The 18,104-nt window shown below is 43.2% G+C and overlaps 1 protein-coding gene across 4 annotated transcripts in view; it reads left to right on the top strand.

Moving 5' to 3' along the window:
* Positions 1-18,104, top strand: part of LOC143964534 (E3 ubiquitin-protein ligase RNF213-like) — a 582,447-nt gene that overhangs the window by 468,272 nt on the left and 96,071 nt on the right. For all 4 annotated transcript variants that reach the window (XM_077474318.1, XM_077474320.1, XM_077474317.1 and 1 more), the window contains exon 48: positions 2,001-2,182. In XM_077474318.1, the coding sequence (XP_077330444.1) occupies positions 2,001-2,182 (182 nt within the window). The remainder of the gene's footprint in view (positions 1-2,000; positions 2,183-18,104) is intronic.

Genomic DNA, 18,104 nt, shown 5'->3' on the forward strand with positions numbered 1-18,104 from the left:
GTCACATTAAAGTGGTTCTAAGGGCTTAAAGTGGAATTCCAGTAAAAATTTTAAATTTGCCCGTGATTACTATGTTAAATATCTTTCATTTTGATAGTATTCATTTTTAGACTTGCAGACTGTCTAGCTTAGACGAATCTGAGCTAGACAATCGTCAGTCTTTTTTTCTTTACCAACAACAGTTTGCCTGCTCAGCCAAATTGAACAGCACTTCCTGAAATTGTTGTGGTGTCTGTGCGGGAAATCCAGCGGTTTGAGTAATCCCGCCCCTGTCCTTCCCAGCCATCGGCAGAATGTGCAGTTTAGCAGGGAAGCTGGTGGTGAGAGGTGATCCACTGCAAAGCTAGCACAGTGGCTCACCACTAGCTTTCCTGATAAACTCTGCTATTCCAGCCGCTTACCTGCTGAACTCTGCATCCATTAAACTTCTACGCTTAGATGGCTGCACTTTTTTGGTTTGTTTTTATTGTTTGTGCATTAGGTGGCTCAAGACCTTTTTATGTGGGGCTGCAACCAGTATTTTTTTTATCCTTTTATGTAAAGCACACTGCACCTGTATACAGCAACACACACTACAAAGTGGAATTTATGGGATTTTGTTGAACACTTTGTTACACTCGCATTACTATTTGGAATCATGTGGAGTTTTCTGCTTGTTGTGCATTACAATTACACTACAGGGCAGAATCATGTGGAGTTTTCTGCTTGTTGTGAATTATACTCACACTACAGGGCAGAATCATGTGGTGCTTGTGGTGCATTACACTCACTGTAATTTGGAATCATGTGGAGTTTTCTGATTGCTGTGCGTTAAACTCACACTACAAAGTGGAATCGTGCAGTTTTCTGCTTGCTGTGCATTACACTCGCACTACAAAGTTGAATCATGTGGAGTTTTTTGCTTGTTGTGCATTACACTCACATTACTAGGCAGAATTATGTGGATTTTTCTACTTGCTGTACTTTACACTACACTACACTACACTACACTACAAGGGGGAATCATGTGGAGTTAAGGTATAGTGTTCACTGTAGATTGCGCTGAGCTTAGCTGAAACCACAGAGCACTTCCAGCTACACTGACAGTTCCCCCTGTGTCCAGCTCCCTTCTTCTGTGGTAGTTTTAATTCAAAGCCCTGTACAGCTATACTGTATATGTGCACCAGACCTCCCAGCCCTCCTGTGTGAATGTTTTTTGTTTTTTTTCTCATGAATGAAGATGCACAAGCTTTCACTGGCCAGGGGACCTATGACCAGCTCCTCCCAACCTGGCTACACAGGAACAGGGTCACTTCTAAAAGTATTGTCACTAGCCTTCAGTAACCACGTCCTCTGGCTGCTCTTAGACTAGGATACTGCAAAAAAAAGTATAAAAACTGAGATTCTTTAATTTTGAGACAGAAGGCTGAACTTGGCTTGCATAGTGATTGCAGGGGAGAATTTAAATATTAGGCTTTCCTTCCACTTGAAGGTCTTTTTTCCTAATGCATTCTGTGCATTAGGAAAAAAAACTTCAAGTATAAGCCCCTCCCAGATACTTATTTGGCTTCTCTTTCAATCTAGAGCTGTGCCTGAGAGTAGCATCGCTGCTCTCTCTCTTCTCACAGGCACAGAGGCAATAGCAGGATTTATTTACTCCTAATGCTGTCAATCAAATCTTGTGAGTAGGGAGCGGGGGCAGTGCCAAGCCGCGCTGTGTGTGTGTCTATGGACACACACAGCCCTGCTCGGTAAGGAGCCCACATGTTTGCCTCCATAGCAAGCGCTTGCTATGGGAGTCGACACAGAAGAGCAGGAGCGGAGAGCTCCGGCGGGGGATCCCAGAAAAGAAGGTTTGGGGCAACTCTGTGCAATAGATCATTTGTGAATATAACATGTTTGTTATTTAATAAAAAATAGCTTTTTTATTAACACTTTAATAATCCTGACAATTTAGTTGTCTGGCTTTGTATCTTTGTTACTGAGGTAATTTATTATATAACATTGGACTTGTATTTCAGAAGTCATAAATGAACCGTACCTGAGGCGTGTGATGGATTTATGTTCCCAGTCTAACAATGATTGGTACCGAGTTTATCTGATACGCAAACTGGCTAACCTATACGGCATAGACACAGTCCAAAGATATTTTAAAGATCCTGCATTCAGATGGCTGTTCCCTCCACAAATGCTGCAAAATAAGGTAACGCTTTAAAAATTGCCTAGACCAACAACAAAAATGTTTTTATACAGGGCTGCTGTTAGAAATTGCAGGGCTCTGTACGTGCTGCTTGACAAACCCCCCCACCCCCTCCAGAAAAAATGTAATTAATATTTTCGCTGAAAATACACAAAAATTAGTGGACATAAACACAATATAACTAAATTCTTCCTAAATCTAAACAACAAAACTGCATTGAGTTAATAAAGCTCCATTTTTGAATGAGGTCTTGGGGCTCACACTTGGGTGTTGTGTCCTGTACAGGGAATTGGCGGTTTATGTGACTGTGCAGGCAGCCTATGTTATGCTATGGGGATGCAGCAGCTACAGACTGTGTGCTCTTTACACCTGTCAAATTAGGATCTGTGGCTGTGGTTCAGCCTTTGAGTTCCCATAGAGAAACAGATGGCTTCACCCGCATGAACAAACCCCATACAATATGGCCGGCTGTGCCACCTAATCAGCAGCCCTGATGTTATATGTGACAGTTTACCAGTCCTTGGGCTACTTTCACACTGCGGCGCTTTACAGGCGCTACAGTGCTAAAATTATCGCCTATAAAGAGCCTCTCCTGTCTCTCCAGTGTGAAAGCCCAAGTGCTTTCACACACTGGAGTGGTGCGCTTGCAGGACAGTAAAAAAAGTCCTGCAAGAGCATCTTTGCAGCGCTGTAGGAACCCCTGCCCACTCGTAAAGCACCCAAAAAAGGGATAAAACCACTGGCTGCAGCAGACGCTTTGCCAGTGGTTTTATCCCTTTTTCGGCCTCTAGCAGGGGTTAAAAGCTCCCCACTAGCAGCCGAATAACGCCACTAAAATGACGGTAAAACTTTATCGCCAACAAACAGTGTGAAATAGCCTTACATTTCTTTTTTTTTTTTTTTTTGTGTGTGTGTGTATGTAAAAAACATTTTCAGTTTTTATTGAAAATATGTGTCTTCGTTGCTTCTATTGAGCTTAAGAGAAAGAAAAAAAATCCTTCACTTTATGAAAGCTTCTAGTCCTATCAATCCTCCATATAATGGAGATAAACAAAGGCAGACAATTTTGCTGTTCAGCATGACAACTGTGGTTCCCTCCATAGATAAAATGGAAAAGAAAGTGTAGTTATGAAGAAACACAAAGGGTTTTCTTTGCAGAATTATCAGGTAAAAAAAATAGACGAGGAAAAAATGAAAACAAATGGCACCACATCTAAGTGCTAAGCTTGCAGTGTGTTTTTTTTTTTTCGCATACAGTTGATTTGCTTTAAGCTATCATTTAAAATGTTTATTTAAAGTGGTGTTACACCCCAAAAAAAAATGCATGAATGTGCATAAAAAAAAAAGAAAAACATTTTTTTACTCGCTGGCTGTGTATACACCACTCCCAAAACATCCTGCCTATTGAAATGAATGGGCAGCACTGCCGAAGCACCTGCACAGCACTTTGGCAGCGCCGCAAAACATGCGTTTTTGACCCTTTCTTTGGCCGCTAGCGGGGGGTTAAAAGCACCCCGCTAGCGGCCAAAAAGCACCGCTAACACTGTGTGCTTTCAGTGTGAAAGTAGTTTTAATGTTGGTCAGACATGCAGTCTCATTCTGACTGTCCTCAGAAACCCAGGTGGCTCTTTAACACGATGTTCAGCTGAATCAAGTGCTCATGTTTCTGCATAGTGTATTCTGAGGTATGGAGGAAATCATGGGCAGATACTGCAGATGTCAGCTTGAGTGTAACAAAAACAGGTATGCAAACCCGTGCAATTGTCCTTTATCATAAGACCATTTGGCTAAAAGGCTTATCTGTCTGATTGACATGAGTTATTTTCATATCTGTGCACAAATTTAGGTGTATCTAAACTGAAGAACAAAATGTTAATATATTGCAGCTTACCAGTCCTTGGGTTTTGGTGGCTTTTTCTTTCCTTTTTTTTTTTTTTTTCAGGCTTTATTTTCTTAATTTTGACCTGGTGATGCCTATCCTTTTCAGCCAAGAAGCCTGCATCTTGGCCTTTGTTGGATCTGCAACTGCCATGGTGCTGCACATTTGATCAGTTATGACACCAGCCTTTTGATGGTTTGACAGTTTGGTTGAGAGCACCAGTAAATGTAACAGCTAGCTTTTCAAACATGCCGGTAATGTTGCACCAAATCTAAAAAGCCAGCTGAAAAAACGTTTAACGTTTCTTCTACCACCACTGGTAATACACATGAAGTAAAGGAATTCATCTGTTGCAACACAGAGGGAGCTGTATACACCCTCCAGTGCAGCTGTGGTTTACGATATTGGACAAACAAAGAGACCACTGAAAATACGGATAAAAGAACATATACAAAATATCATTAACCACCTCGCGCCCGCTCTATAGCCGAATGACGGCCGTAGAGCAGGTGCGTTCGTCCGGGTGGTCGTCCCTGGACGTCCTGATGTTTACTTCCGCGATGCGCGCCGCTGCGGGCGCGCATCGCGGAAGTTCTGTGTTCGCCGTGTCCCCCGGGGACAGGCAAACACAGATCGCTGTAAACGGCCAATCACAGTGAGTTAAAAAAAAAAAGTGCCATCCTCCCCCAGCAGTGCCATCCTCCCCCAGCAGTGCCATCCTCCCCCAGCAGTGCCATCCACCCCAGTGCTACCTGCCACCAGTGCTACATGCCCCCAGTGCCACCTGCCCCCAGGGCCATCTGTTGTCAGTGCCATCTGTTGTCAGTGCCATTTGTCCCCAGTGCCATCTGTCATCAGTGCCACGTATCAGTGCCATCTGTCATCAGTGCCATCTGTCATCAGTGCCACGTGTCATCAGTGCCACATAGTGCCATCTGTCATCAGTGCCACGTATTAGTGCCATCTGTCATCAGTGCCACGTATCAGTGCCATTTGTCATCAGTGCCACCTGTCAGTGTCATGTGCCATCTGTTGTCAGTGTCACGTGTCATCAATGCCACTTATCAGTGCCATCTGTCATCAGTGTCACGCGTCATTGGTGCCATGTATTAGTGCCATCTGTCATCAGTGCCACTTATTAGTGCCACGTGTCTACAGTGCCACGTATTAGTGCCACGTATAAGTGCCACGTGTCATCAGTGCCACATATTAGTGCCATCTGTCATCAGTGCCACATATTAGTGCCATCTGTCATCAGTGCCACGTGTCATTGTCCTGGTGCTTCAAAAGTGTAATAAATAGTCAACAAGTTAGATGTGTAATTTATGTTCCTAGAACACATGATGGCGCTACCTGCATTTTGGGCCTCTCTATGTGGCCAGGCTGTGAAAAAGTCCCACACATGTGGTATTGTAATACTCAGGAGGAGTAGCAGAATTTTTTGGGGGGTGTCATTTGTGGTATACAAATGCCACGTGAGAGAAATAACCTATTACAATGACAATTTTGTGGAGAAAAAAAATGAAAAATCTTAATTTTGCTAAGAATTGTGGGAAAAAATGACAACATCAAAAAGCTCACTATGCCTCTTACTAAATACCTTGGAATGTCTACTTTCCAAAAAGGGGTCATTTGGGGGGTATTTGTACTTTCCTGACTTGTTCGGGTCACAAGAAGCGAGATAGGCCACCAGTACATCAGTTGTGATCAATTTTGTGCGATTCGCACCACAGCTTGTAGACTCTGTAACTTTCACAAAGACCAAATAATATCCACTAATTTGGGTTATTTTTACCAAAGATATGTAGCAGTATAAATTGTGGCCAAAATGTATGAAGAAAAATTAATAATTTGCATAATTCTGTCACAGAAACAAAGAAATATGCGGTTTTTTTTTCCAAAATTTTTGGTCTTTTTTCATTTATAGCGCAAAAAATAAAAACCCCAGAGGTGATCAAATATCACCAAAAGAAAGCTCTATTTGTGGGAAAAAAAGGACAAAAAATTCATTTGGCTACAGTGTTGCATGACTGAGTAATTGTCATTCAAAGTGTGAGAGCACCGAAAGCTGAAAATTGGTCTGGGCAGGAAGGGTGTTTAAGTGCCCAGTAAGCAAGTGGTTAAAGGCTTTGATAAGCACATCTCTAAACATTTCGCCACACACCATAAACGAGATCCAAAACATTTGAGATTCGGAGTTATTGAACCATATAAGAGACACTGGAGAGGCGGACACAAGCTTGAGCCAGCTCGAGTCCAAACGGATATTTGTTTTAGATTTGATCTCAATTGTTTTATTAGTGATTTTTAGGAATCTCACTTATTTCGTTTTAATACTATTATACCATTTTTTTCTGTGGGTTTATTCAGGCTAATATAATCCTACTCCTGTTAGCACAATATATACAGTGCCTTGCGAAAGTATTCGGCCCCTTGAACTTTTCAACCTTTTGCCACATTTCAGGCTTCAAACATAAAGATATAAAATTTTAATTTTTTGTGAAGAATCACCAACAAGTGGGATTACAGCTGCAAGTCGCTTGGGGTATGTTTGTGAACAGCAGTTTTCAGCTCTTTCCACATCTTCTCAATTGGATTCAGGTCTGGACTTTGACTTGGCCATTCCAACACCTGGATATGTTTATTTGTGAACCATCCCTTTGTAGATTTTGCTGTATGCTTGGGATCATTGTCTTGTTGGAAGATAAATCTCCGTACCAGTTTCAGGTCTTTTGCAGACTCCAACAGGTTTTCATCCAGAATGGTCCTGTATTTGGCTGCATCCATCTTCCCCTCAATTTTAACCATCTTCCCTGTCCCTGCTGAAGAATAGCAGGCCCAAACCATGATGCTGCCACCACCATGTTTGACAGTGGGGATGGTGTGTTGAGGGTGATGAGCTGTGTTGCTTTTATGCCAAACATATCGTTTTGCATTGTGGGCAAAAAGTTCGATTTTGGTTTCATCTGACCAGAGCACCTTCTTCCACATGTTTGGTGTTTCTCCCAGGTGGCTTGTGGCAAACTTTAGACGAGACTTTTTATGGATATCTTTGAGAAATGTCTTTCTTCTTGCCACTCTTCCATAAAGGCCAGATTTGTGCAGTGTACGACTGATTGTTGTCCTATGGACAGACTCTCCCACCTCAGCTGGAGTTCTCTGCAGTTCATCCAGAGTGATCATGGGCCTCTTGGCTGCATCTCTGATCAGTCTTCTCCTTGTCTGAGCTGAAAGTTTAGGACGGCCAGGTCTTGGTAGATTTGCAGTGGTCTGATACTCCTTCCATTTCAAAATGATCGCTTGCACAGTGCTCCTTGGGATGTTTAAAGCTTGGGAAATCTTTTTGTATCCAAATCCGGCTTTAAACTTCTCCACAACAGTATTACGGACCTGCCTGGTGTGTTCCTTGGTCTTCATGATGCTCTCTGCGCTTTCAACAGAACCCTGAGACTATCACAGAGCAGTTGCATTTATACAGAGACTTGATTACACACAGGGGGATTCTATTTATCACCATCAGTCATTTAGGACAACATTGGATCATTCAGAGATCCTCGCTGAACTTCTGGAGTGAGTTTGCTGCACTGAAAGTAAAGGGGCCGAATAATTTTGCACGCACCACTTTTCAGTTTTTTATTTGCTAAAAAAGTTTCAAATATCCAATAGATTTCGTTCCACTTCACAATTGTGTCCCACTTGTTGGTGATTCTTCAAAAAAAAAAAAATATTTATACCTTTGTTTGAAGCCTGAAATGTGGCAAAAGGTTGAAAAGTTCAAGGGGGCCGAATACTTTTACAAGGCACTGTATGACTGCACAGCTATTTGATTTAATCATTTTATATCTTTTTTGAGAACAATTTTTTATGAACCATTTCATCTGCCTTCTCGTCCAACATCATTTCCGGAGTCCAGTGTTATCTGTAATCTTTTAATTTTATTTTTGCTAAAAACGTCCTCTTCTCTTATCTCGTTTTAAATAATTTTAAATATTTTAAATACCTGTTTTTTTCTATTTCAATATCCACTTATTTAATTTATAGTCTGCCCCAAAAACATAAGCTAAACTTTTTGTGTACATATATTGTGTTTACATACTATTGTAATACTAGGTTACATTTACTTTGACGCCCACATGTGCTATCGCGGTTGGAGCCCACTAGATAATCTTCAAGAAAATGGCCGCTGCTATTCTTGCATTAGCCAGGCTTCGAGAAAATGGCTGACCGCTGTTTTCCAATACACTATTTAAAGATATTTCCTTTGTCCGTCATGTATCTCCGATGAAGTCAAGTGACAGTGGCGATACGCATCAGACACATGACACCGGAAGTGACGGTTCTACTATGCAAGCTCGCTGCTCGTCCCTATACTTTGCACATATTGCTGTTTTTAAATGTGAGCCTCTTCTGTGTTTCTCTGTTTTCATCCTTCTTGATACATTGGGAGCAATCACTCTGCTGTGTATCTGGCCCTGGAAAAAAGCTATAACCCTTTAGGTGCCTTACACCCATGAAGATAAAAAAGGATTTTCTCCCCTTCTGCCCCTGAGTGACCCTATTGGTTTTACTGAATGCTGCTTACCTTGCAGCTGTAAGGTAATAAGTTAGTACACCCACGGGTGTCATTTCACACCGAAGATCCACTAAAAGTCACTGTGTCACCTGATGATGCTACTTAACACCATCCATTTTAACTTGCACCTTGCACTTTATTGTTAAGAAGTTTACACATCCTCTTTACCGAGTGGAAGTTGCACAATTTTATTATTGTTTGCACTTTTGCACATTTTGGACATTTTGAAGCTTCATGTACCATTATGTTGTGATTTTTTACACATATCACCATCACCTTATTTATAATAATGAACTATTTATTCAGTCGCCAGTTGATATATAATTTCTTTTTTATCATGTTTAATTATTTATAACATCTTTGTATTGATTATTTGCATATTATTGATCAAGGTTTTAATTTTAATTTGTTTGCTTAATTTATTGTTCATGTTTTACACTGGTATTTATAGTGTTATACTTTAAATTGGAGCGCAATACCATTACTTGGTGGTTCTACATGCCGGTAATGTAACTATTTTTATGAAACAGGTAAATTGATGGCCTTAGTTTAGTTTTAAGTGAGGCTTTATTTGGAGTTCTGCTGTAATCAGCATGATATGATTTAGAACAGCCCCCTGTACATCAGAGTCCCCATCAGAATCACCCCTACAGCAGGATCTCCATCAGAGTCCCTCCTTACATCAGAGAGGTGGATAAAATCTTACAGCAGGCTGGAGTTTGGCTTGTGGGATGTAGTTTGGAGACCTTCGTTTTAGAACAACAATGCTTACTAAGACCCCTTTCACACTGGGGTGGCGCAGGTGTCAGCTGTTGTAACCCCCGCTAGCGGGCGAAAAAAGAATTAATAGCGCCCGTGTTGCGGTGCTGTCAAATTGCTTCTCATTTCAATGGGGAGGGGGAGGAGAGGTGTCTACAGCGCTCCCGCACTGCCCCAAAGAGGCTATTTGCAGGACTTTTTTTCCCATCCTGCAAGCACACCGCCCCTTGGCTCGAGAGGCATTTTACAGTCACTATTTTTAGCGCTAAAACGCCTGAAAATCACCCCAGTGTGAAAGGGGTCTTGTGGTATTGTATCTATAGAGGTGCAGTGTTTTCACCCTAGGCTGCTCACTCCTGATTTTGACTACAGAACACGTATCCTTTCCCTCTTCCCCTTAATACGGGGGGGGGGGGGGGGGGTAGGTAATGTGGCTCACCAAGGTGAACTAGGAAGAGCTGATAATGCTACTTGAGATTTCAGTGCACCAGAGGTGGTGGTGTTACTACAGGAAGGTATCAGCTGGCAATTTTTATGTATGGTCAACAGGTATATCGGTATTTTACAGTAAAGGATCCAGGAATCCATTCTTAGGCCATGGAATATGCCACTGGCCACGAGTGATTGGACACTGTCAAAAACGTTGTTGGGTCTGTCCCCATATAATCCTGCCTACTCCACGAGGCTCTAGTTTTTGCTAGTGTCCTTAGGTGATGTATGCCTTCTCTTTTTGGAGAAGAATTTCCTATTATCTTTTCACCAGATTAAATTATCTCTTTTCACTGACACTTATATCAAGATATGACTGCTTACTGCCTTAATTGGCAGTTTCCAGATCTTTGACCTTCGAGTACACCTTGGGAACATACTCAGACTCACTAGTCAATGGGCTGTTTGCTTTGAGCACTAGGTCCTGCATTCGTTGTTCAGGTTAGCATGTGGCACAAGAGGTGTAGTTAGCCCTCAGGGTGTAATACAGGTCCAGGGCCATGGCCCATTCCTATGGCACCCAGACTCTGGAGAAACCTAAAGAGGAAGGCCACTGTGACAGGTGAAGCCTGAACCCTAGACAGGATCAGTGTTGTGGACAAGGTAAGGCAGGGTTTCCATGTACCCTTTTATGTACCGGTTCTTGGCTTGCATGTCCTGATGACTCTAGTATTCACTACATACTTATTCTACAAGACATACTGCAGTGCTATACACAAAAGGCTCTAAGGGCACAGGCACAAGGGGGGATTTCCCTAAATGTATTGTCTAACTATTTAGCCTAATAGGTTATGCTATTGTTAAGCCGCGTACACACGGGCGGACTGTATGGCCAACTTAGTCCGTCAGACAATCCGACGGACAGTCCGTCCTACTTTCGAATGAACGGACTTGACCACACACGGATGCTAAACAATCCGTCGAAAGTTTGCGCGATGACGTGTACAGCACGTACGACGGGACTAGAAATAGGAAGTCCAATACACAGCAATGCAACCTTTCGCCGTGTAAATCCTTTCTGAGCATGCGCCATACTTAGTCCGTCAAACTAGCCTACTCACGAGCGGATTGTCCGCTGAAACCAAAGTCTGACGGACAATATTACGGAAATTCCGAAATACTTAGTCCGCCAGACTGCACGCTGAAAAAGTCCGCTGAAGCCCACACATGAGCGGACTGTCCGCTGAAATGTGTTTCGACGGACTAAGTTGGCCAGACAGTCCGCCTGTGTGTACGCGGCTTTACATTTAGCTTTTCAAATTAGAATTTTCTTTTCCACCTCTCAACAGCAAGTTCCTTTCCATCTACTGACGTAGTGCTTGTAAGATCCTTATCTGTACACTTGCACCTGCCATTTTCTAACAACCAAAAGGGAGCAGCTATTGCAACTCAGTTAACACACGCGTTACTGTGACTCCTCCTTACTAGGCACGCTGAACCTCCTTAATACACAACCATTCTGTGAGTATCTCACAGGTTACCTTCAATTGGCAAGAGGAAACTACAGATTTCCCCCAAGTTACTAGTGGTTCCCTCGCTTTGTAGCAAATTCTAAAATTCAGCACCACTCCAATCCCTTAACTTCATCTCTTTTACAGGTGCACAACATGCAACCTGTTTGACTAAGGCTGAATTCACAGACACTGTTGGAACTAAAGAAAAAATGTTGCGCTAGCAAATGTGATAGTCCATAACTGTAATGTTCCAACTTCACTTGGTAATGAATATTGTGAATCAGTGCACTCAATATAAAAAAGTCCAAACCCAGTGCCTCAGTGTCTACCTTCACCCAGTGATCCACACAAGGCTTACCAGATAGTGTTGACCATTCACTACAGATGGTCAAAACAAACATGTAATGGTCTCTCTGGATTCTCAATGTCGATGAGCCATCCTGGACCAATTGGTTTATACTTCACTGGCTAGATGCTCCGTGGGTAAATATGCAAACAAAAAGGTCCCACATAGCGTAACTCCATAAACTTAAAAATGTTATTGAATAAAAGCAGAAAAGCTACTCACATGTTAAGATTTAAAAGTCGGCGGGTATACACAAACAGCATCCCATTCGCTTCCTGTATCATACGTTGACGTTGCAACAGGCTCTGCCCTACATGTTTCGTCACAACTGACATCTGGGGCACCAAATGACTTCAGTTGTGATGAAACATGTAAGGTGGAGCCTGTTGGGATGTCACAACATACGATACCGAAAGCAAATAGGAAGCAGTTTGTGTATACCCACAGACTTTAAATGTACAAAGCAATTTTGAATCTTAACATACTGTATGTGAGTAGTTTTGTTGTTTTTATTCAATAAAATGTTAATTTTTATGGAGTTATGCTATGTGGGGCCTTTTTGTTTGCATATTTACCCACTGAGCATCTAGTCAGTGAAGTATACAACAATTGGTTCAGGACGGCTTACCGACATTGACCATCCAGAGAGACCACCATTACATGTTTGTTTTGACCATCTGTGGTGGTTGGTCAACACTATCTGGTATGCCTTGTGTGGATCACTGAGTGGAGGTAGACAAACCGGTTTGGACTCTTTCATATTGAGTGCACCGATCCACAATATTTATTAATAAGTGAAGTTGGAACGTCACAGTTATGGACTATTGCGTTTTGCTTTTTCAAATTTTTAAATAAATTTTTCACATTTGTTAGTGCTACATTTTTTTCTTCATTCCTTTACTGTGTAAACATATCACATGGTCATGGGTGCTGTCAACCATTGAAACTCTTCTGCCATGACTCTCCCCTGCTATAATTTTACTCAAGCAATAGAATCACCTGACACACTTGCTGCGCAAACCAAGGGGAATGCTGATTTTTCCACCAGTGGTGCCTCGAGATATCTATCCTCCACTATTTAAGGAACTGACTTCTTTACCCTTTCGCCATATGTTGGTTAGTGTGGATTAATCGATCGAGGCAATGCATATTAGTTTATGGATCAATATGACTTTTGCTACACAACCCCTTATATGCTCAAAAATGCTATACGAAGATGGTCTTCTATAGATGGTCCTTTCCTACTCTGAATTAAGAAATTTGGGCCTTATACATTTATTGATCAAACTCAGAGGTTATTCCCACTTCCTGACTATTTTGAACCTGTATGCAGAATTTAACAAAAATGGTCTGTCCCGAATGTGCATCTGGCCATTCTTATTCCCTGTACACACAGTCGGACATTCCGAACACAAAATCCATCAGATTTTTCCAATGGATTTTGGCCGAAACTTGTGTCGCACAAAGTTGTCTGAAAATCCGATCCTTCAGAACAAGGTGACATCAAACAAGTACATCGGGACTATAAATAGGCCAGTAGCCAATAGCTTTCATCTTAGTTTATCTTCTTAGTTTATTCTGAGCATGCGTGGCACTTTGTCTGTCGGAATTGTCTACACACGATCGGAATTTATGCGATCGGATTTTGTTGGAAAATTTTAGATCCTGCTCTCAAACTTTGTGTGTCAAAAAATCTGACGGAAAAAGTTTGATGGAGCCCACACACGGTTGGATTTTCCAATAACATGATCCGACCGTGTGTATAGGGCATTAGACTAAATGATGAATCTACCATCCCTTTTTGAGGTTACCCCCTCCTTTAAAGATTTAGTGGATAGGCAGTTAAACACCCTTATAAAAACCTAATATTTGCTAGCAGGCTCTGCCCTTCCGCCGTTCTGTCACCTTAGCGATTGTCTAAATTTATGGCTAACTGGGTTGGAGAAAATCATGGTGAACTTTCTTCTTTGGTAGACCACCCAAATCTGTACTCAAAAATTACATCTTTTACCTTTGACCCTAATTCTTTGTGGATGTGATTGAGAATCTGATTTGTCAGATCTCCAGAATATTTTTTCTTTCTGTGCATATGCGTAGAATCCTAAGGCTTATAGCCTGGGCAACTGATCCGGTGCATAAAAAATGTCCCTTTGTAAATGCCCTTGGAGGGCGAGCTTCTCTTTGGCAAGTCCCCTGATTAACACATTGTGACAGCTAGCTGGGGGATTTAGACCCCATTATCCAAAATCACAATTTGCTCTGTGTGTTGTATCTTCTACTGTATAGATTTCATAGATTCCCCACTTTCAGGCATAATCATTACCTACAGTGGGCCTCTCCTGTTGTGTGCTCACCACCTCTCTCTAAACTCACTAGAACTGCTAAAAAGCCTTCTTCAAACTTGGTAGGATTCATACTGGTAGTCTGGTTTCCACAAGGGGCCCTCTGTCACAGGCATTTATTTATTATATAGTTAGACTTGCAAAATATATGCATATTTTTATTTTTGATGCCAGAAGGGCAATATGCAGGACAGGTCCTTCCTGTCCACTTAACTCTGTAAACCTTCTGTTACTGACATGATTGACTACTTCCATTCATTATGTCTAGGGGTGCTAGGACTTGTTTCTCAAACCCTGGAATAACCAGTGGGTTCCCTCCTGAATTTGTGGCAAAAACCTGACAAATTTTGCTTTCCATTTTCCAAAACGGCTGTGCCTAGATGCTTTTGGCAGTGTTTTTTACTGATCTATTATTGTCTAGGTGCTAACATCTTCTCAGGCATTCTTTTCAGCATGTCAATTTTTTACATGTCTTACTCGTTGAACAATTTTTTGTTGAGGCACTATCTGTTCCCACTTAGAGGATTTTTTTTCTTATGTGGATACTCCTGAACACAGCACAAGGGTGGTTTATTCTCTCTGGTGACCCCCACTATTCATAGCGGTTATTTACACAACCTAGAACCCTGACTAACCTGTTTTGCCATGATATGACCTCGCTGGCTTAACTCTCAGGCTTGTCCTGAGCCACAACACGCAATTTTTCTCATCCCTTTCCTGATTGCAGTTTAATTTTTCAGTCACAAGAGTCCTATGGACTTTGAGCTTCTAAACCTTTCAAGCATGAAACATTGAATGCTGGCAGATGTAGTTTGGGCTAGGAGCGGTGTGATTATCATTGCAGGCAAATAAACTATATGACCCAGTGTGCCTGGGGGCTTGAGGTGCAATATAAATAGAAAAGCCCAGGAAAGAGTGGGGGCAGTTGGAGATCACCAGTGTGTGGAGAATGAAAGAACCTGTCAGGGAGTGAGAGAACTTAGAAGGCCGGTTAGTAACTGCCATCAGTGGCAGGACCTGTCAGATCTGGGGAACTGCTTGATCAGCTGCAGACCCCTGGACTGAGACCAAGAGAGGCTGCAGCTGCCTGTTGTGGTCAAGTCCCGCAGAGAGGCCTGTCATTTGTGCTCCCCAGGAATCCGGAGCACAGAGCCCAGTTTAGCTGCTTGCTGCCGCACAGGACCCAACCAGGGACTACTGTTGTGCCACAGGGTTTGCCAGTCATCATATCGCCACGGGAACTACCTAAAGTCAATGCTATATTAAAGGGGGGCCCCCTCTATCGTAATAAGCCTGTTACAACAGAAAAAGTGTAGCTGATGAATAAGTCATTGATTCATTAGTGACCTCTTTGTTGATTTTGTGCATATCTATTAGGAGGGTCAATTACCCTTTGTCTCTACTGTTACTTCTCAACTGCCTGCATCTGAACACCATTAGTCCTGTTGGCCAGAGAATACATCTATACATATACTACAGTATGTTAACATCTTTGTTGGCCCCTCCCACTCCAGTGTTTCAAGGAACCCATTGTTTTTTAGACTGTTACACAGTAGAAACAATGTACCTTTTTAAGTACCAATGTCTTCAACGGCTCCAAGTTGCCAGAAGAAGACTAAATTTAAGGACTGTACATAGTAACTGTTAAAGCGGTAGTAAACCACACCAAAAAAAAAAAAAAAAAGAATTGGGCCCCCATGCGGTTTAATATACCATAATGTGCTATTATGCATCACATTATGACAGACTTACCCGGAAACGAAACCCTCTAGCACCACGCTGTCACAAGTCCCAGAACTTCCATCGTTACCCAGAATTCCTTCTGGGTTTGCGGGCTTCGATTGTATGAATGGCTGAGCCACGATGACCACAGCACAGAGTTTTGAATGGACGGCACAGTCCATTCAGAGCCCAATGCACAGACGCTAGTGGCGTCTCCGGCTGCTGCTAAAGTGAAAATCTCCTAAATGGTGCGTGTTTAGGAGATATTTACTGTACCTATAGGTAAGCCTTATTATAGGCTTACCTACAGGTAAAAATCTAAATCGTGATTTTGACCAAGGAATAGCTCTCGCATTCCAAGAGTCCACTGGCAACCTAGCCCCTGGATGTGTGGTACCCATTTGGTTGTCTTTCTTGGCTTGTATAGTGAAAAGAGCATTTGATCATACTTCTGACATTTCATCTAGAACCTTGTAGATTGTTGTCAACCTTAAAGCATTTGTTAACCCAAAAAAAACTGATCCTGTTCCCTTAAAGCATGTTAAAAACATCCCTGGAACCTCAAGCCTAACAAGCCTGCGAATGAAGGTTTGCCCCCACCCATGTCTCGGGTGGGGGGTTGACTTCGGGAGTTTGCAGCCCGGTGGTCCTCCCGGTTATCCGACCAATGGGTCTGCGATCTGATTTCCACAGGCTACAAGATAGAGTTTCTCTCTTGTCCGCCAAACAGATTCTTCCCCTCCAGCATACCCGTATCCCCAGTTCGCCAGAATCCCCTGTTGGGGGTGGTGAGGGACTTGCTGGATCGCGGGGTGATTGTACCAGTTCCAGAATCGGAACGCTTCCAGGGATTTTACTCAAATCTGTTTGTAATTCCCAAGAAGGAAGGGGTACGTCCGATCTTGGACCTGAAAGCCCTCAATCACTTTGTAAAAGTGCAGAGGTTCAGAAAGGAATCAGTTCGCTCAGTAGTCACTGCACTCCATCAAGGGGACTCCCTGGCGTCCTTAGACATCCAGTATGCGTACCTGCACATTCCCATTTGCCTTCGGCATCAAAAGTTTCTGCATTTTGCAGCCCATTACCAATTTTTGGCTCTTCCTTTTGGTCTGGCATCAGCCCCCCGAGTCTTTACCAAGGTACTGGTTCCAGAAATGGCGTTACTGAGACAACGTGGGATCACGATTGTGGGCTGCCTGGAAGACCTCCTCCTGAGAGCATCTTCCACCTCAGAATTAGAGGAGGATATGCAGACCCTGCAAGAATTTGGGTGGCTGTTTAACCTGAAGAAGTCGGTGATGGTGCCGACTCAGCGTCTGGAGTACCTGGGTTTACCGTTGGACTCCAGGGAAGCGAGAGTTTTTCTCCCTTCAGACAAATTGCAGACTGTCAGATCTGCGGTAAAACTGCTGATGAACCGCAAGTGGTCGTCGCTCCGGTTTTGCATGCGAGTACTGGGACTCATGGTAGCCTCCTTCGAGGCAGTACCCTACGCCCAGTTCCACACCAGAGTACTGCAGAAGGAGATCTTGTTAAAATGGGACACGTCTCAGCTGTCCCTTGATCGACAAATCCAGGTGAGCCAACCAGTCAGGGACTCTCTGATCTGGTGGTTGAGGTCCCCAGTGATTCAGTCCGGGAAAAACGTTCCTTCCTCTGAAATGGACGGTGATCCCTACGGATGCCAGTCTAACCGGCTGGGGCGGAGTGATGGGGGTTCAGTCGACTCAGGGCCTCTGGTCGACGAAAGAATCAGAGTTGTCGATCAATCTGCTCGAATTGAGAGCAATCAGGCTGTGTCTCCACACATGGCATACATAAATCACCAAGGGGGAACAAGAAGCTCAGCCCCTGCTCGGGAGGTTGCGCACATACTTCGGTGGGCAGAGTGACACGTACCGGCCCTGTCAGCCATTTACATCCCGGGAGTGGAAAACTGGCAGGCGGACTATCTGAGTCGACAGATGCCGGACCCAGGAGAATGGGCATTGCATCCGGAGACATTCAGGCTGCTGTGCCTGAAGGTGGGGCACACCAGATGTGGATCTACTGGCCTCCTGTCTCAATCAGAAGGTGCTAAGGTTTGTGTACAGGACAAGAGATCCGTAGGCAGATGCGTCAGACGTACTGGTGGCTCTGTGGGATCAGTTCCAGCTGATCTACAGCTTTCCTCCACTGAAACTGTTGCCAAGTCTGCTTCGCAGAGTGGAAGCCGAGGGGATCCCAGTATTACTGGTTGCCCCAGATTGGCCTCAGTGTCCCTGGTACGCAGATCTGGTGCGTCTGGTGGCAGACACTCCCTGGCAACTGCCGTTGAGAGAGGACCTCCTAACTCAAGGTCCAATTTTCCATCCTGCTTTA

Source organism: Lithobates pipiens, unplaced genomic scaffold, assembly GCF_037356315.1.
Source record: "Lithobates pipiens isolate NorthernLeopardFrog02 unplaced genomic scaffold, aLitPip1_a1.2 Scaffold_8, whole genome shotgun sequence".
Lineage (NCBI taxonomy): Eukaryota > Metazoa > Chordata > Amphibia > Anura > Ranidae > Lithobates > Lithobates pipiens.